This window comes from Pongo pygmaeus, chromosome 4 (genome assembly GCF_028885625.2).
Source record: "Pongo pygmaeus isolate AG05252 chromosome 4, NHGRI_mPonPyg2-v2.0_pri, whole genome shotgun sequence".
Classification (NCBI taxonomy): Eukaryota; Metazoa; Chordata; class Mammalia; order Primates; family Hominidae; genus Pongo; species Pongo pygmaeus.
The window spans coordinates 46,114,910-46,136,403 of record NC_072377.2 but is presented as its reverse complement, the minus strand read 5'-3'; the positions used below and the strand labels follow the sequence as shown (position 1 = coordinate 46,136,403).

General features: G+C 33.9%; 1 protein-coding gene across 1 annotated transcript in view; it reads left to right on the top strand.

Moving 5' to 3' along the window:
- The window catches only part of HCN1 (hyperpolarization activated cyclic nucleotide gated potassium channel 1), a 425,130-nt gene that overhangs the window by 35,264 nt on the left and 368,372 nt on the right, over nucleotides 1-21,494 (top strand). The window contains exon 2 of the mRNA XM_054489203.2: nucleotides 6,746-7,169. Coding sequence (XP_054345178.1) covers nucleotides 6,746-7,169 — 424 coding nt within the window. The remainder of the gene's footprint in view (nucleotides 1-6,745; nucleotides 7,170-21,494) is intronic.

Genomic DNA, 21,494 nt, shown 5'->3' with positions numbered 1-21,494 from the left:
ATGAGTTTATGCTAATACAGAAATATGAGTGAGGAATTATTATGTAGAATCATAGACATCAAAGATTTGGGAGAGTTTCAAGTAGGAGAGGTGAGCAGCTGTAGTTGTAAAATTCCACAAACAAGTATGTGAAGCAATATAAGATTTTTAATATTGACAGACGGTTAACACACAATAAAAAAATACAGTTTCAGGAGAAGGAAATAGACAAAACATGTTTACTTTTGCTTGGATTGGTACACAACTTAATACTTTCATAGGTTTTAAATTTCTATTTCATTAGCTTAATTTAATAAACCATTTTCATGAGTAGCTAAAACAATGCACCACCCACCCATCTCATGTTCTCATTGGATAAATTGCTAGTTTATTGGAAGACATCTAAATGCCTTTAAATATAGTCTAACTTTGTTTTATTCATTACTTAGGATAAACTTTCCCTCAAATAGGATCATTTTGCAAGGGTTTACTATTTTAAGAAAGTTAGCATATTTCCACTCCAAATTGCCTATGTTTGAGTTGTCTGTATTTTTAAAATATATTTCCTTCCCACCCTCCATGGATAATAAATTTGGCCTTGTGAGACATCAAGGAATTAGACCAAGTAGCAAACCTGGCCAATGAAACTTTTTTGCAAAGTTTCTAAATACATATATTTTACAAAATATCTATCCCAGTGTGAATCTTAGTATTAAGAGGATTGGGAAGAGGACCTAGCATTTAAGAGAAGGCACTTTATGCTAGTTTTCAAAACATATGTACCCAATCATCAGGCTATTAGATTTTAAAAATTGAATCAGTTTTACATAAAATTTGGGACATGATTTTGAGGACTATTGTTGTTATAAAAATTAAATCTAGCTGGGTATTTATTTGCTTATTTATTTGTTTATTTATGCAGGTTGATAAATAAGTTGTTATAAACATGCTCAATTCATGTTTCATATTTATAAAATAATTGATATCAAGAGGCCATTCTTCTAAATACAATGGTCCAAACTTTTATATTGCGGCTAGTGATGTTAATTAATCTCCCAGAATACCACTAATTTTGAAACCAGTGACAGTTCACAGAAGCAGTACACTATGGCTGTATATCAGCCAAAGAGGTGCTATATTTCATGAGAAGTTATCAAAAGCATTTATCTTTTGGGAATTCTATTTCTTTCTTTTAGAAGTGAATCTTAAGTGTGAGTTGATTGGACAGATTTATGACATCATTTGACTTCAACTGTAGGTAAAATAGTGACTGTAAATCTGGTACCATGTCAGGAAATTAACCAGAAATCTTTTTATTCAATTCTTCTTAATGACAAATATTTATTTCATCACAGAGAGGGGAGAAAATAATTTTTCATTCAATATTTAGAGAGAATATTGTAAATACAAGCACTTTTAGTAGTAGTAAAGTATGGCGATTATTTAAATCTCATTAAAGCTTTAGGTTAGAAATGTCTGACATCAGGCTGTTTCAAGTAGAGCAGATAACGTAAGCAACTGGGGCTGGGGAACCTTAAGAAGAGTGGGAAGTTCTTGTTAGGAACAAGGAGGAGTTCTCCTTACCACAAGCCTTAAAGGGTTGCATGTGGGTAGAGAAAAAAAAGTATGACTGAATTTGAAATTCTTCTTGATTTAGTATCATGGACTAATCTTTACAATGCCACTTTCTCTCTTCTAAAAACCTATAGGGAGAAGATACACTCTACATAAAAAATAAGTGGCCTATGAAAATTATTTTATTAGTAGTTAATATTATACTTATTAGTGATAATATATTATTTTCTTTAGCCTATTTTATATATTTCCAGTAAAAAAGGTAAAATAGTTACCTAGATTATGACTTTGCTGTAATTATAAAGATCATTAGTTTTCCAGTAAGTGTCCTCTCTGCTCTGCTGGTATTTCAGCGAAAGGAAGTTTCTGCATAAGTTTCTTTCTCCATCCCCTTCAGTTGATGGGGATTTATTATAAGGAAGGAGAAATAAGTAAAGAGTCCTATCATTGTTGATGTCAGGCTTTGTGGAGAACTGGCACCTGATTCAGGATACCACAGAGATTCCAGTGTAAGATAGAATTCTGAAGCTATCATTTTTGGGTTGTGGCTTCTCTTCATACAGGATCTATATGCTACACTTTGCATACACTATTGCATGTAGTCCGCACACAGAGTAACTCTAAGAGTAGTAGAAAAAAATGGAAGTTTATGGCAGCTAAATATCTTGCTCCAAATCATCCAGTTAGTGGAGCTAGGATTTTAACTCTGGTCTGCCCTCAAAGTCCAAGCAAGTTCTTTTACAAATACTTTTTCTCTGGGGCAGGATGAATAGAAGTAGTTAGATTATATGATATGTAAAATCGTCTCAAATACACAACTCTTTTGTTTTTTAGATATCTAACCTAAGAGCATATTTCTAACCTCTTTGTTTCCTATTTTATTTATTTTAACGTATTCTGTTGTAATGAAAACCCTTAATAAATAAAATCCAGATCTATATGCAAGACAAATAAGAAATTATTATTTACTTTGTTAATGGCTCTTTGGCTTATTATAAAAGATTTTCTTTAAATATCTGCCATTAAAGTGTATGTTTTCATTAAAAATCCAATTAATAAATATTCTTAACATTTGCTATCTTAGATGCTGTCTATCTTATAATAGAAAATATATAGAAGACAAGATACAGTTTTGAATTTCAAATAACTTAAATCAGTAATGATGGAAGAAACACATACAAATAGTAACAGAATCAAAAATAAATTAGGAAACATGTTGAGAATATATGCTGCTCTGAAGGTTGTAAAAAAAAACTAACAAATGAGGTGAAAGAAGGATGAATAGGAAAAGCACATGTGATTTTTAGGGCAGTGAAACTACTGGTATATATACATGTCACTATGTATTTGCCCAAACCATAGAATGTACACCAACAGTGAATCCTAATGTAAACTGTGGGCTCTGGGTGATAATGAGATGTCAGTGTAAGTTCATCATTTGTAACAATTTTTTTTTTTATGGTGGGAGATGTTGATAATGGGGAGGGACTATACATGTGTAGGGGCAGGAGGTATATAAGAAATCTCTGTACACTCAGCTAAAGTTTTCCATGAACCTAAAACTACTCTAAAAATAAAGTCTACTAAAACAAAAATAAAACACACACACACAAACAAACTAAGAAACTCATTGCCAGAATGGGATTTGAGGGAGAAGTAGAATGCTGTTAGGTAGAAAGATAGCTGGAATGGAAGTAATCATATCTCCTGTATGTGTACCCAGGTAGGCATGAGGGCAAAGCATGAACAAGTGCCCTCTTGCCTGAGATATGGGATGCTTGTCCTCAATTGTTAAAAGAGGGGGATGGAAAGGCAGGAGGAGGCCATATCCCGGAGTGCCTTGACAAACAGACTAAGTTGTTTTCATTTAATTGAGAGAGTTAGTGCTGGTTGTTGACCTAGCAAATTGATTGTTAGGTAAGTTGCTTTGGGAGTGGTGGGACTTGATTAGAAAGAAGAGACAGGAGACTCATGAGGAATTTCAAGCAGAAGGTGGCTCTGCCCAGACCAGAGAAACAAGAATGGAAGGAGGGGATAGATAGGAAAGATGATATGGTAATAAAATTTGCAAGACATAGAAACTGAGAGTTAAGGTAAAGAAGGAGCTTGGGTATCTAAGAGAAATTTTGAGAGTAAAGAGCTAGAAAGAAAGACTCATGGGCAATTAGGTAAGAGATTTTCATGAGGTCAATTTTTAAGAACCCATTTATTTTTTTAAAAGAAGGTATATTGCACTTCTAGAATAGGTGATGATTGTATTTTTTTGTTACCTAAGGAATGAATCCATGCTAACTAAAGACAATATTATGTAAGCATATAAAAGCACCTATGGTTTTGTCTGCAAAATAGAGTCAATGTTACTTTAAAAGGATATTATAGGGTTTAACAGAGTTTCTTACCGGTGTTGAGATATCTAATGGCTTCAGACCGTATTAAGTATTGCTAGCAAAAAGCTATAGTGTGATAAGCATTATTACTGTAGTAAAGAACGAATGATGCTTTCTTTTCATCTCTATTGCTCTGAGGGATGGGATATTAGTTTTCCTTCAAAAAAAGCTTCTATCTTAATTACAGAAATGCAAAGATGTCTGCAGAAATGAGTATTTTTCATTAGGTTGCTGGGTGCTTCCCACAAAATTGGATTTCTTGTGGTAAGTGAGGAAGGGTAAATGGGTACTGACTAGGCCACTGGCATTGTGTGCCACAATTATATGCCAGGCCCTGGGATTAGCATATATTGTCTCATTTAATCCATAAAACCCTGTATATTTGGCTCTATAATAATCTTCTTTGAACAGATTAGAAAATGTAAAATAAAATCATTTAATTGACTTGTCTTTAAATAAAACAGCTGGTAAGACTTTCTGAATGAGGACAGCTGCAGTGGGAATAGTAAAGTGCAAATGGACGAATACAACATACATTTAGGTGTGAGAACTAAACAGCCTTGGTGATCAATTGGATATGGGTTTGAGTAGATTTAGGGCCAGGAGTTATTTAGGATGGCTCCATGGTTTCTGGCTTGCAAATCACATGTAGAGTTGTTCCATTCCCTGAGATAGGGGATATGTGAGGAATATATGTGGGAGAGGAGATTATGAGTTTGAGCTTAGGCATGCTGTTTGAGATGAGTGTGAGATATGCCAGGAGAGAGATTTAATGGGCTACTGATTATGAGGATTAGGAGGCTTAGAAGATAGGAATGGACTGAAGATAAAGCTTTTGGGGTCATCAGTTACAAATTAATTATTAAAGGCATGGATAAGTGTATAATATTTCTCAAGGGCAATGCGTAGAATAGAAGATAAAAGGGCTATGTGTGACACCCAGGGGAACAACAGCCTTGAAGGGGAGGGCAGAGAGAGAAGCTTACAGAAGGGACTTGATAGGAGTGCCCAGAAGTGAAAAATCCTCAGGGTACACACAGTTTCATTTTAGAGTTTAATGATGCCATTTCTTTGTGAAATTGCTGTTACAATATTGCTCCTCCTCTACATCTCTCCTTTGTCCTTACTGTGTTGAATGGTATATTTTGCATTTCCATTGTTAGAAGAAGATATAAAACCATTTCATTTAAACTGCCAGTACATGTTGTATGACTGACATGGGTATTTGTATAGTTGTTTCAAAAATTGCAGGCAAGTTTTGACAGAAATACTGGTGAAATCTTCAAAATGACAAACGCTTATCCTTTACAACATCCTGAGGCTGGAGACAGGGGAGATAGGGCCTATTATAGTTTTTTCTTCAACTACGACTTTTATTTCAGGAGTCATTCTTAATTACAAATGATAGTAACTTTGAAAGGTTTATACACATGTATACCTCACCAAAATGTAGCTCAAATAGTCTAAGTAGGAGTATTCATGTAAAACAAAAATATCTTGGTGAACAGACATTTTTATCATGGAAGTTTATATTGTTTATGCAAAACTCCTCAAATAACATACCTATGACTAGGATAAAGTAACTCATGTCTCTGGAGACATTTCATGATTATACAGTTGTGTTAGTTTATTTTTTCATTTTTACAAGTATATACTGTAACAACTATAAATATTTGATTAACAGGAGTGTCAACAGACTGAAAGAACCCTTATAAAAATCACACTATAGTTATGTCAAGTGAATTTAGTTAAGCTATATAAACCAGGAATGAAGTTCCTGGTTTTCTCTCAATTTTAATGTAAGTTGAGATAAGAATATTTCAAAACGTACTTAGTAGTCATAGGCATGTTCAGAATTACATTAGAAATGTTAAAGATTTTTTTAGCTGGGCATGGTGGCATGCCTGTAATGCCAGCTACTCGAGAGGCTGAGGTGGGAGGAGAATCACTTGAACTCGGGAGGTGGAGGTTTCAGTGAGCTGAGATCGTGCCATTGTACTCCAACCTGGGCAACAAGAGTGAAACTCCATCTCAAAAAGAAAAAAAAAAAGAAATAAATAATTTTTTTGGAAAAGTAGTGGCAATATATTTGAAGTAGTTGTTCAATAAAGTAGTAATAAAAACACAAATTTTAGGTGGATTTTAGTTTCAAATATGAAGTAGAACTTGTTCAGTTCTTTTTAGCATAAGACCAAAATTAGTTTTCTTATTTCAAGCAAAAGAAGAATAAAGCATAAAATATTTGGAGTACTGCAAAACTCCAGGGTATTCTAGATTCCATGGCAAAACTAATCTGTATTCCTTGAGATAAATTTGCAGTACTAAAATTGTTAGAGTATCCTATTTATTTCTGTTTTTTTTTTCTAATCTATGATTGGTAAATTGACATCTAAAATAATTCAAAACATCTTCAAAGAGCCTTCCCAAAGGCTTTCTTATAGATCTTCTAATCTTATACTTCTTTCTAGTTTCTGTCTATATTTTGTATTAACTATAAGGTAGGTTGCTTTTTTTGCCTCTTTACTAAATAAATGGGGGTATGAATGTTTTTTATTTTATTTGTATAATGCTTCATATCACATAATTTTTAGAATTCCATAACCATAATGCCTTGGTTTAAGAATATATTAATTTTACTTAGATTTAAACATATAGCCATTTAAGGAATTACATTTTAAAAAAATAAAATCATTTCTTTGTTCTTTTACTTATTTATCTCACTATATGTCAGTAATAATTTTTCATGGGGGGGATAGGCTGGTTATTTTCTATGTCTTAAAATCTGATTTTTTTATTTGTTGTAGGTTTTACTGGGATTTAATAATGCTTATAATGATGGTTGGAAATCTAGTCATCATACCAGTTGGAATCACATTCTTTACAGAGCAAACAACAACACCGTGGATTATTTTCAATGTGGCATCAGATACAGTTTTCCTATTGGACCTGATCATGAATTTTAGGACTGGGACTGTCAATGAAGACAGTTCTGAAATCATCCTGGACCCCAAAGTGATCAAGATGAATTATTTAAAAAGCTGGTTTGTGGTTGACTTCATCTCATCCATCCCAGTGGATTATATCTTTCTTATTGTAGAAAAAGGAATGGATTCAGAAGTTTACAAGACAGCCAGGGCACTTCGCATTGTGAGGTTTACAAAAATTCTCAGTCTCTTGCGTTTATTACGACTTTCAAGGTTAATTAGATACATACATCAATGGGAAGAGGTAAGATGCATCTTTTTCTTTTTTAAATCTATATCATGAAATCGTTAATTATGGCTGTTTTACAATGAACAACTGTGCAATGTGTAATGAATTTTATGAAATTCAAGTAGAAAAATGTATTCAACTCCTCTTTTCCATGCATAAGTGATATATTTGTATCCCTAAAATCTATGATCAAATAATGGATTTGAATGAACTGGAAAAAATAGTGATCATTTTATGCCAATTTATTTTATTTTTAAATAAATGCACTTTAATCAACAATTATTATCTTGATCAATACAACCCCTTTCCCACCTTGGTTTTTTTAAATCTAATATAAATACATGAAGTACCATTATTTTGATAAAGATGTGTAGGGTCTGATTGCTAATCTGGCACATCATTAGCTCTATGAGATAGTGTGGTTTTTGTCTCCTCTAATATTGAAGTTTCATTGAATTCATGATTGGGTAAAACAGATTGTTTCTTTATTTCCAGATTGTACATATAAAGGCTTTGATTTTAGCGTATTAATTTTGCTTATTATGGCTTGCCTATAGTAACTTATTATAGTTTTTCCCTATTAGTTCATTTCATAATACTAAAAAGGAACATATTCATGAGGGACATTAGTACATAGAAAACACAGAGAGTATAGTGAATAAATGGAGTGAATCTGACCAATCAGGCCCATATTTTGCTGAATAGAGCATCTGTTGTTAGGCAGTGGGTGGGACCTGAGAGGGCTCAGCCAACTGGAGTTTCCAAAGATCTGAGTTAAACCATCATCAAGCAAAGGAGTTTATATCCCTATCTTCAAAGTCTGAATATTAACCATTTTGACTTCCTTTTCTTCGTAAGTCTTTTTGTATTAATTATAACTTGAATTTTATTGTCTGCACAAATGTAAGAGTCCAAAAGACTTGTAGAATGCCTAAACCAACACTAATGAAAGTCATATAAAGTCATATACTGGCTATAGATTATTGCTTTCCTCCCTACAGAAATACTTTTTAGCATTTTCAATATAAGTTATGTTTTTAAATATGTCATAAAATGGAAGTTCTGTTTGATTTCTGTGAGGTGGTAGCAGTGTTTTTGTATGTGCTTGTCAGTGACATTTTGGTTCACAGGATTTCAGGAAATGACATGCAATAATAAAACACTGCATAATACACTGATAAAAAGGCATAAAAATGGATCATTCTTAAAATATAGATATGGGATATATTTAAAATCAAATGAAGCACATTTGAGAAATCAGATTCATCTTGTAATTTTTCTCTATATAGCACATTCCGTCTAAAATGGAATAAATGTTCAGTTCTCAAAGCTTTTTTATGCTAATTTGAGATTAATACCAAACCAAGATGATTCTTGCTAATAATTGCTAATATTTATTGAAGGCTTATTACATGTCAACTAGTATGTTTGATTCTTTACATATATTAGCTCGCTGAATCTTCCTAACAACACAATGATGTAAATATAATTATTGTCATCATTTTACAGATGAGAACAATTAAATACAATAAGGTAACTTGCCAGATTCATAGAACTAGTAAGAAGTGGAGTTGGGATTCCAATCTTGGCAATCAGACTCAGGAGCCAGTGCTCTTAACTGCAAAACTATATAGGTTCTTACTATGATATATAATGTTTTAGTTATAAATATCTTAATATTCTACCATTTTATAGATTGTCTAACGAATTATAGGGAACTTTTCTTAAGTAAGACTGTGGGCCATGCAATGCAACAGAGTTGAATAGTACCTCTTAAAACAAGGCCACAGAAAAATATTTTAACAAATATCCTGTGAGAGGAAAGTCACTGATATAAATACCCAGTCAATTAAAAATACAGTAGCGATGTGACTATTTTTAATATCTTGCGGTTTTAGCCCAGTTACCCTAGAGAAAAGCAGCAGGATGAACAGATGGCATTCTATCAGATAAAATGGCAGGCCATGTGGTCATATAAGAATATACTCCTTAACACCAATGTCCTTTGGCTTCTGGCAGTAATTACAGGCACCTAGATCTGTGTAACATGATGTGTTTTAAAGATGCCATGATAAAATTTAGGAACATCAGCTCACTGCTATCATTACTGTAAAATGCAATTTAATATGCACTTACAGACATTTGGTAACCAAGCACATTCAGGCTAGAGTTGTGAGTTGGCAACATGTTTCTTATAAATAAGTGAACCGTAAGCCCATTTAGGTGAAGAATATTTTCTTGATTATATGATTCCCCCGTATAATATCATATATCATGGGTATTTAATGCCTGTTAGTAATACTGTTCAACAGGGAAGAAACAGAGTCATAATCCAGAATTTAATACAAATTCATCTTTCCATCACCTACATGTTTCTAACCATAATCACCAAGAAACTTGAATGGTTCCAAAACTGGAAATCTCTCTACCTGATTTTTGTAAATGTCACCAGGATGTGTTTACAAGCAGAAATACAACAAATAAATCAGAAAAAGTAGCTCTGTGAGCTTTTGCAATAAAAATGCAGCGGAAGATGTGAGTTCACCCACATGTCTTTGGTTCTGGGTGTTTAAGTATCAAGCTGGCTAATGCTAAATTCAGCAAATTTGGGGAAGTAATGTGTGAAGTCTGGAAGCTGCCACTGTTCTAAATGAATCATTCCTGAGGAAAGCTGCTGCCTTCTATAGGAAGCTGCTTCCATCTTCAACAATACATTTTTTTTTTTCCTGGACTGAATTAGTTCAACTGAAAAACAACAAGAAGCCCTGATGCCAGATAAATTAGAAAAATATTATGAATGAGATATAGAAGCTTTAAAATTTTGTGCTTATGTTATTGTCATTATTAAAGCTGAATTAGTGGTTAATACAGGAGGAAATAGCTGATTTGAGCAACTAATTTATGAAACACATGGTGTTAAGAAGTGAGGAGGGAAGTTGTTTTCATGAACCAATTATAAGATCAATAGATTTGGGATGTAAAAATAGCTTTCTGTGACATTACACTGAAACTTTATATATATTGCCAGGTGAGGTAAAAACCAGACAAAATTTAGATAAATCAAGCCAGAAATTTCTTTTCTTGTAATAGCTAAAAAGCTGAGGTGAATCTTTCCAATTTTTACGTTTGGTTTTAAAAAACTATTATTTGAATTCAGGATTGTCGTTGTTGTTACTGTATTTAAAGACAGTGATCCAAGCCAGACTGCTATTTCATAACCTATCACAAGGGGAACAAATTCCGTGTGATCTTCCTAAAAGAGACATACGGTGAGGAAATCCCTGGAAATTAAATGGAATATGTGACAATCACAAGCCACTGAAGAGATAAAGAGTAGATTAAGGGCTTAGCAAATAGGAGATTATTCAGTTTGTAAAGGTGAAGAGTTCCTTTACAGCTGCTGATCTCAGTCATTTTATCAACAGGGGATGACCTTTGAAATTTTTTAGAGGTTTAGGAAATATTAATTGCAAATAGAAATGCTACTCTGTAATGATTACCTCTTTGTAGGACTTAATGTCATAGATAAAGCATAAATTCTTCTTAATTTTAAAAAGTGGGAAATGTATCATTATATAATAACTATGGCTTTGGAATATATAACTATAATGTTTTACTTTTTATTCATCATTTCCTATCTCCCCAACCTCCCTTGTATAGAACTGGGACATATTACCATTAATTAAATACATTTTGGGGCAGGAAAGAGGGCCTGTGGTTTTGATCTTTTGTATCTATAGCAATTTCAGATGAATAATGTGTCTTGAACATTTCAGTGCTTGTCTTGAAACCAATATTAGATTTTTATACTGGCTTAGAGATAGTTTAATATACAAATTATGTATAACAACAGAGCAGTAATAAGGAAATTTATTCCATAGGGAGCTAATGCAGCTTACAGTTTCTATCTTTGGTTAATTTTAGCATTCAAATTGGTGTAGAGTAGAAACTAACTCTTACTATAAATTGCCTATCTATAATTATACAATACATATTCTAATTACTTTTATGTTTTAAAAAACACATAGGTTTCTAAGACCTGCCATAAGCAAACAGCAGAGTTTTCCCAAACCTGCCCTGTACTAGAACTTAGAGAGGCTCCCTATTGCTTATCACATCAAATGTGTGTTTCCTTGCTGTGCCTTCAAGTCTCTCCAGCACATTGTTCCCTGGTCTCACCATTGTCACTTCATATTTGCACCCAACTCTTTTCTGTTTGTGTTTCAGTTTTACAGTGCTGCTTGCAGGAAATGATTCTTTCTGCTTCTATAATTTTATTCCTGCTACATCTCCGATTTGGAAAGCCTTTTTTTTTTGTTTTTTTCCTATCACTCCTTTAAAAATCAGAGTTAAGCCCGGGTGCAGTGGATCATCTGAGGTCAGGAGTTCGAGACCAGCCTGGCCAACATGGTGAAACCCTGTCTCTACTAAAAATACAAAAAGTAGCTGGGCATGGTGGCGGGCGCCTGTAATCTCAGCTTCTCAGGAGGCTGAGGTAGGAGAATAGCTTGAACCTGGGAGGTGGAGGTTGCAGTGAGCCGAGATCATGCCATTGCACTCCAGCCTGGGTGACAAGAGTGAAACTCCGTCAAAAAAAAAAAAAAAAAAAAATCAGACTTCAACTCATTTCCAGAAGGTATTCTACATTGACACACTCTACTGTGACAGTCAGTACCTTTTCAGTGAAAATTTCTACTGGCTCTACATGCATTTGTTCATGATAATTTGGTTACTAATACTTTATTACACACCTTTTGCTTTCCTTTTGCCAGACATAGATATTACAGGGAAGAATCAGTGCCAAATTTTGCCCTTGAATCTTTTTGTATATTAGTGCAGGGTTATAAACACAATAAATAATCAGAGCATGTTTATCCACTTAATACTGGCAATCTCCCATGTTCTAAATCCATTAAATAATAATAAGAGAGTATCCGTTCTTCACTCCCAAGCATTTACTGAGTAATCTCTATGTGGAGATGCTGCAAATAAGGATAGAAGACTGATGCCAGTTTTGTAAGAAAAGCAGATGTGAGCAAATAATCACAGATGGTGTGGGAAGTAGTGGCACAAATAAGGGAGTGAGCAACACAATTGATTTGCACAAGAGGAGGCCTTCAAACATACTGAACTGAATTTTGAATCTGGAGTATGGATTATCAGGCTGAACAAGTGGACCAGGCAGAAGAGTGTGTTCCAAAAGACACGAGATACAAGCAGCCTAGTGCAGTAGGTGCAGATTCCCAGATTGAGTTTAGAGATGTAGACCAGAATTTGTGCTAATGATGGACTTAATCAAAAGGTGCCATTGATACATTTTAGGCAGGAGATTTACATTTTAGAGTGCTACAGAATGAAGGGGGTTGGAGGCCACCGTGGATAGAGCTAACAACACCAGTTAGAAGAGAGGTTTATCACTTCCTTGCATTTTTTTGTATGCAGTCGGTGTCAAACACAGTACTTTTTTAGATAGCTAAAAAAAGGTTTATCTTTGCCAAGTACTCTTGCTGTCAAAAAATGTTTGTATCAGTTAATGAAATATGATAAGGCCTTCTATGAATTCTATTTGCAGTGTTTTACAATTTTAAGTATCAATTATATTGGAGGTTTCAATTTTTATGATGGTATGGAATGGATTCTATACCAGAAATCAGTGTATATTTCAACTGCAACATTATTTTCTATGTAATCTAGGGAAAATCACATGAAGTGACTTATTTATGCCCACAATCAAACAGTTGTGAAGTTCAAATGAAATGAAGCATATGGATGTTATCTGAAATATTTAAACTGATATTTCTGTAATATTTATAAATATATTTATGATGACATCTTTCTGAAATTAGCACATCTACTAACACCAACATTATTGCATGTGTGTGAATTACCTGATATTTTCTGCAAGCAAATATTGATTCTGCTAAAGACCACTAGGTGTCCTCTATTGGTTATGTTACTTTAAGGTTCTGTCTTCTAAAATGCCGGACTGTTTTCTTTGAAATTATTCATTTACACTCTCCTAGAATCATCTGTTTGCTTGGCTAGTTCATTTCTTGAAAAAAAGAAACAGAGATGACTACGAATATTCGTATATGTAAAATGATCTCTAACTATACTTTCTTCTCCAATTAAACAGAATTTTAAGTTCCTTCTCTAAACAATTATTAGTATTGTGAGATAATTGTTTTCAATATTATATTATTTACTTTTTAATGTGATAGCTTAACAGATATGCTGAAGTTTTAATGTACAATGTAATGAGTTCTATTTGGAAATGAAATGTTAAGTCAAGGCAACTGCTATGTCGCCCAGGCTGGAGGATAGTTGGTTCCATCTCGGCTCACTGCAACCTCCGCCTCCTGGGTTCAAGTGATTCTCCTGTCTCAACCTCCTGAGTAGCTGGGATTACAGGTGCCCCCAACACGCCTGGCTAACTTTTGTATTTTTAGTAGAGACAGGGTTTCACCATGTTGGCCAGGCTGGTCTTGAACTCCTGACCTCAGGTGATCTGCCCACCTTGGCCTCCCAAAGTGCTGGGATTACAGGCGTGAGCCTCTGCGCCTGGCCCCAAGACAACTAAAAAGTTTTAACAGGGTGTGCGTGGTGTATATATACATATGTTAGAGGTAAAGCTTAATTTTATGAATGCTCTTTGGTCAGTGCCCCGTGGCAGATCTGTATCATCTCAGTGCTTTTGACATGGAAATCTCAGTTAAATGTCAGAATATAAGATCCGATTTGAAATGTTCATGCTTCCCATTTTAAGATTAAAACATTCAACCTTCTTAATGCCCAATCCTCGTCCCAATCTGTTTTCTTGTTTTGCAAGTTTTTCTATAATTCCATGGCTATATGTTGATAATAATCAGATTGATATCCAGGTTTCTAAATTATATACCTAGTTGCCTCAATATCCGCATGACTCAGTGACATCCTACAAAGGTATCTCATGAGTTCCTCAAGCTCAGTAGGTTCATTTTTTCTTTAAATCTTCTCCTTTTCCCTTATTTCCTGTTGCTCAAGTCAGAAATCTAAAAAGCATTCTTCTCCTTCTCTTTTAATTTCTAAGAAATAACCAAGTCCTACTGATTCTACTACTTTCCAAGTGTGGTTGGAATCCTGTTACTTCTTCGCTTGATCCCCTTATCACCATCCTAGTCCAAGCCAATTTGTGTCTCATTTGGATTTCTATTCTCGATTCATAACTATTTTAAAATTCACCCTTGCTTGCCTTCTCAGGAACTCAAAAGTGGTAGTTTTGAAGAGTAACTATTACCATATTACCCACCTGCTGAAAATATTTCTGTAATGTTTCATTACTGTCAATATACAATGCAATATTCAAGGCCCTTTGAAATTTGTTTCTGGCCAAACTCTCTCAACCTGAGAAATTCTTTGCTCATTATTCTTTAACTATGTTGAACCTCTTTAGTTTGCCAAATACCACATTTCAAATCCTATGTTTCATGTTCATAAAAATATGTGTTCATGTTTTCTAGAACTTTTTTCCTTTCAACAGTTTCAGATTATCCCTTTCATTTTATTTAAGCATTGCTTCTTTCAGGTAGAATTAACTAATCTCTCAGACACAATTAGTTCCATCTATAATGGATCTGGTATAGCTCCTTGTGCTTCTGCTTTGTAACATTCATCACTTTTGTAATCTCTCTAAATCTATGCCTTTACAACTACATATTAGATTCCAAAAGGGCAGATATAGCTTTCCTGCATCTTCAGTTCCTAGCATAGTGTCGGGGAAATAACTGGGCTCTAAAATACTTGCTAAATGATTTCAGTTATTCCCTCAATGGAATTTCAATTCAGTAGGAAAAGAAAACATGTAAATAAACAAACCAATAAATAAGACAACAATGTCTTGAATCCAGTATTACAAGCATTTATAGTGTAAACAACAAAACCAAGAGAAAGGTATTGTATATGAGTGTGTGGTAGGGAGTAGAAGAGAGGTTCTAGGGAAAGTGCACCAAATATGGCCACTTTCATATCTAAGTGTGAAACTATATGACCTTCCAAGTGACAAAGTCTGGGAAATCTTCCAAGGGAATTTAGAAATCATGGAAAAATTAATCAATTTCCTCATTGACAGTATGGGGATAATGATGATTTTCTGTCCAATCTCATAGAATCTAAGGTTCAAATGAGATGTTATTGTTGAACATACACTTTGAAACTAAAAAGTTCATAGAAATTTAAGTTATATTATGAATGTTTCCATGAATTTAAAATATAAAAATCTCAAAATGAGTTTAATTGTTATCTCTTTATTGTGCTTATTGCCCTGTCAAATATTGAAAGAATTATAAATACTATTATGCATTACTCTTTTTTTAGAGATAGGGTCTTGCTCTTTTGTTCAGGCTAAAGTGTAGTGGTGGGATTATATAGCTCACTGCAACCTTGAACTCCTAAGCTCAAGGGATCTTCCCACACAATTGGGATTACAGGTGCATGCCACCACTCCTGGCTAATTTAAAAAATTTTTCTTTTGTACAGACAGGGTCTTGCTATATTGCCCCGGCTGGTCTGGAACTCCTGGCCTCAAGCTATCCTTCCACCTCAGCCTCCCAAAACACTTCAATTACAAGCATGAGCCAGTGTGCCTGACCCTTATTATGCATTACTTCTCCCCAAAATATACCAGCTGAAGAACGGAAGCAGCAGATGAATCAGGCTAATTTAGGACAAAGCACATTTAGCCTTACATTTGTCCAGTTTCTGAATAGATGTCTTAGTTTTTCCTTTCTTTTTGCATGCAGATACCATATATATTATGGCTACTGCTATTTTAGACTCATTTGTGTGCTACTAGAGTGAAAGTTGCTAATACTATTGGTTTATAAAAGTTGGAGACACAATTTGTGATGTGCTTGTGGTTTAAACTTGAAGTTCTGGTTTAATTGCCAGAGTGTTTTATAATAGGCATGGGTTACTTTAATTATCCTAGTAATTATCTCAGTTGAACGAGTCACTTTAGTTGGTCTTGTATATAGTGCCCCTATCTACAAATAAGAAAGGTGTGATGATACATGATGGACATTGGAAAGGGGTACAGTGACATCCAAGAATATTTTATTGTTACAAATAACTAGGTGAACTCAAACTAATCTCTGATGAAAATGTTAAATATACTTATCTAATGAAAAAGGGAAAATACATGCTTTTTTACTATGATTTTCTAATAAACCAGTCTTTCACTTTAGTCTGATTGAATGTCAAAGGTGTTTTTACCAATTTAAAATATGGAAAACAAGATTATGCCTGCATTATTTCAAAAGAATGATTGATTTAAATATAAACATACTTTTTGAAGTATATCACCAGTTGTCACAGAAAGTCAATTTATGACTCACTGTAACTGTATTATGAAAGCTCAAGAGTAAATAAAATTAGAGCCCTTCAGTTGCAACAGGTAATGGCTGAGAAATACCTGCTTTGACTTCTTCTTCTGTCTTGCTGATGTGTGCAATTTAGATTTTTGTATCAGATGAGTCGTGTCTTAGTGTGAAAAGGAAATACATTTGGTTGGTTATATAATTCTGGTGGCTATTTTGAGTTAAGTCTGCCATTTAGACCATTTTTTAAGGCAGCTAAATTCTTTTTCTTATTACATTTTAAAGTGAAAGTAGACATTGAGTAAGGATTCTGGAGACTGGTCCCAGGGCTCCAGATAATTTGAAGCAGTTGCAAAATAAAGGAATGGTAGCTATTTTGATACAATCCTATCTAAGTCAGGAGTAGTGGGATCAGAAAGGGTTTCCCATTGAGATTGTTTATAGATGGGAATATTTACAATAATTATTTCAATTTGCTCTTTTTGTTGTTTTTGTGGAGATGTGAGTTGAGAATGGGGGAATTCGGAATTCTGAAATGAGAATCAGGAGTATCTTGTGCAAGTCATTTTCAGACATTTTTCTCATATTTAAAAAATGTGAATGATAATCAAATGGAAAATTCATATGAAAGTGCTTTGTGAACTCTAAAATTGAAAGTCTAAAGAGCATATTTATATAAGATATAATTAGCTTGTCAAGTTAATTCACTGATTCTTTCACAGAATCTATGAAAGAATGAAATTTTTTTCTTCCTCAATATTCTGGATCATAGCTGAGATTAAAATAGTAGAATCTGGATTGTGGTAAAATGTGCTTTTAAATTTAGAATCCAGGAACTATACCTAACAGTACCTAGCTGTAATGCTTGGGAGATCAACTAGCTTTGTGAGTGTGACAGTTTCTTAGTGTGGGAAGTGGTTCTCCATTGTGTGAAAATATTCAGTTTGGATGATACTAAGGAGAAGGATAAATGTTCAGAACAACTCCTTTCAGTTAACTGGCAATGAATCACAAGCATTCGAATTCATAGGTTTTAACAATACAGTACAATTAAAACATATTTTCTCATTTTTATCTAGACTGAAATTGAGAGAAATGTAGCTCTAGATAATCTTTAATCTAGTGAAGATCACTCCTCTTTCTTCTCCTGACACTATTTGTTGTAGAAGCGAGACAACTTTGTAATAACAGTAATTACCAAGGAGTGCCAGTAATTACCAATGTGTTGGGAAAGAGTTATTGAAGAACTTCTAGATTTGTAATATTTTAGGCTCACATAAACACTGACTTCAGAATAATATTAGATGATGTATAGATTGCAAGGTAGTATATGCATCCACTCTCTTGACTGCTAGGTTGTGAGTAATGGATTCTTGAAGTTCTAAGTGACCAGTTTTCTGCTCTCAAACATTTCTTGGGAATCGTGATATTAATAACTAAAATTTCACTATTGGGAATGATTAATTTATGTTTCAAGATCTTTATCATCTTCAAGAGTATCCTAGAAGACGTGAAATATACTTTAAGCTATTACTAGATAACATGTTAGCAGGCTGTTGGTTGACAGGTAGCTGAAAGTAATTCTTTATACAGAAAGGATAGGTGCATGAATGTGAGTGTCACAATCTGAGGGAGAGAATGTGCATTTATATGAGCAGAAGGTTCAACCAGAATGTGATGAGTTTAGATTGACTGGCAGAGGAGAAAGGAGGGCACCAGTAAGCAATAAAAATTTTTAAAAATTCACAGTTTTGCTGAAGTCTTCCTGCTGTCCTATTACCCGGATTTGCCTAATGTCAAAGATGATTGTTTTATTGTTTCTAAGTGTTATTGGGAACTTAACCAACTAAATCCTTCACCCTTCTCATTTAGTTGAATCATTATTTCATATATTTCAGAAATTTTCAATGGCTTGAAATTAGGTAAGCTTATGACTTCATGTGAAACAAATTTTTAGTGAGCACATGTGGTAAAATGCTGCAATTTTTGAAGAACTCTGTTTAGTACTACATTTCTTAGATGTGTGATTTTATACAACCAGTTAAACATTGCGTATGTAATTATATACTAGCTATACGAAATAAAAATGAGAGACCCTTGTGAAAATTTCATATCTTTATAATATCAAAGATAGAACTTAATCATATATTAATTGACCATATGTATACCATATGCTGAGCTGTGCTATCTGATATAAAGATGAATAGTAACCACTGCTAAAAGAGAATTTGTATTTTTGTGGAGGAATTAGAAAAGGGAATAAATAATCATAAGAAATATGTGTGAATTCCCATGTATTGTGAATTATTGAATAGAATACTTCGAGAATGGCTCTAAAGCTACAGTTTGGCTCCACTGGAAAGACCTCCACAATCTATTTAGAAAGGCTTCTAAGAGAGCAGGAGTGGGGAATAGTGATGTTTTGGCCAGATGATTACAATCCTTTGATTAGTCAATTGAAATAAAAAGGGGCTGTTACATACCATGCTTTACTAAAATGTGAGATTTCCTGAGTTTTAAAAACAAAAAACATTATTTAAAATAATATTAATATGCTTTTGAGATTGCAAAATAACTTCCTTTTGCTAGAATATAATATGAGACATTCATTTGCATTCAAATCATACACATTTTTGAAAGATCTTAAATGGTTTTTTTGTTGTTGTTTTTAGGGAGAAAGAACAATATATTTTAATTTTATAGGCAGTCTTAAAAACTCTGCATTTAGTCAGAGAACTTAACAAAAAGTGAACCTAGTTCCTCTCTCTCTCTTTTTCTTGTGGTATGGATGCCCTTGTGGGAGACTCTTAACCAGGAAATTTATCACAATTACTAAATAAACAATTAGAAATATCTAACAGGTTATCAAGAAACTGCTGCATCCAGGCACTTGCATGACCAACAGCAAATCAGTTATCCTGTAGTTCTGAAAAAACACTTACCTTATTCAAAATGCTTCACTTGTCTTCACATTTTCCATGAGTATATTATTCATTTACTTGTACCCCCCAGCTTCTATTTCAGCATGGAGTCACTTCCAACACCTGTGTCTGTTGTGGCTATTGTCAGAGAATCCATGTATTGATAGATTCTGTTTGAAAAACCAATGCATTCTTTCCACCAAAAGCTGTTGTAAAATATCTCTTCAGTTGTAGGACTGTTTATTGATGGTGTTTTTATTGTCATTGCTGTTGTTACTCTTGTTTTGGGGAGAAATAGCAGGCAGTGAAATTAACCAGAATTTCAGGTTAGATAATAATACCTATTTTCTAATAAGTGAGAGGTCAAAGGATTCCAGCTGTAATTCGTACTCTTAGGAAATCAGTTCCTGTCTTTGTGTTCCAAGAAAAACAATTCTTGCTAATACTATGAATTTTTAAAATCACTTTTACCTTTATGGAAGCAGAATTTTTTCCTCATCCTCCTCTTTTGTCACATTTCCCACCAGAAGATTTGCTAACAGTGTGTCAGCAAAATATCTATTAGTCATTTTTTTTATAACTGGGAGAGAACAAATATAATTGCCTTAGGAAGCAGACACACACACACACACACACACACACACACACACACACACACACACACAATGGAACATTAGCATAGGATCAAGGAAGTCCTGTTTCAGAGACTCAGGCTGCTGTAAATTCCATTGTACCTTGAACTGAAGAATGGAGTATTGAGGTTGAGGAAACCAGTATGATCGACCCCTTAGTTGGAGAACCATTAATTTTATGTTTTTATTAATTGCTATATCATTCATCTTCTGCCTCTCAAAACTGCAAAAACCCACAACATTTGTATAAAAAATAAAAGCAATTAAGGAGATGACTAAATTCAAGATAGAACATTTCCAAATTGGCAAAATATCTTACTCAACTTGCAAGACCAAACATCAGATTAATGATTTTCCTTTCTACCCAGTATAAATCTCTGGATGATAATTTATTTTGTTCAGTTATTGTTTGACATGAAAAGCAAATGCTTCAGCTTAAGAACTACAACTTAAATTTGTTATAATTTTACAATAGTTATTCTAGAAATAACTATTTATTTCTAGATTTCTAAATAAGAATTTAGAAATTCTCCTAAATTATATGATTTTTAAAAGTTCATTTTTTCCAAAGAAACAATCAAAATAGTTTCCTCATAGCTCCGTCATGCAAAGAATGTTATTGTTACAGACTTGAGCCTACAAAATAATACAAAGATTTCATAGAATTTGGGAGAGAGTTTCTTTGGAGTGTTTTCCCAGAGTTTTTAGAAATCTTGATCCACATGCTCCAGTATGTAGTCTGTGAGTTGTCAATAGTTTCCTGAAGACAATTTTTTTTCAATATTAGGAATGTTATCATGCAGGCAAAAATATCTTGGTAGCTTTTCACAGCAAATGTTAATATGTCACTCCCACTGCATAACCATCATAGGTGGGCTAGCGGTCCTGCTTCTTGTCATCTCATTCCTGGATGTAGACTGACTAAGCAGTTTACATCATGACCACTGCCAGTCATTTTGACAGGGAGATAGATAGCTCTGTAGGGTTTTAAACAATCAGACTCAGAAGTGATATATTTCACTTCTTATAACTTTTTGGCCAAAATGTCACATGGCCTCAACCAACTGCAAGAAAGTCAAGAAGAACAATCCTACTAAGTAACTGGGAGTCAGAGAACTGAAGCAACTTGCTTAATAGCATTACTTCAGTAGTTGGACTGGCTGAGAGATGGAGACAGGGTGTCTTGAATGGATCACCAAGTAGGCCTGTGACTAACTTATATTACCTTTGTAACTGTTCAAAATAAAATCACCAACCAGGCTGGTGTCTTTGTTTTTCTCTCATGGATGTTTTTGGTCCCAGACAACCATCTAGCTAGCTAATGAGGTCATAGTGGAGGAAATGTGATCTACGTTTTTATAATACAGCTGCTGTATGACCCATTAATTGATTATTCATTGTTTTCTTTTTTTGAATAAATATATATTGGACTCA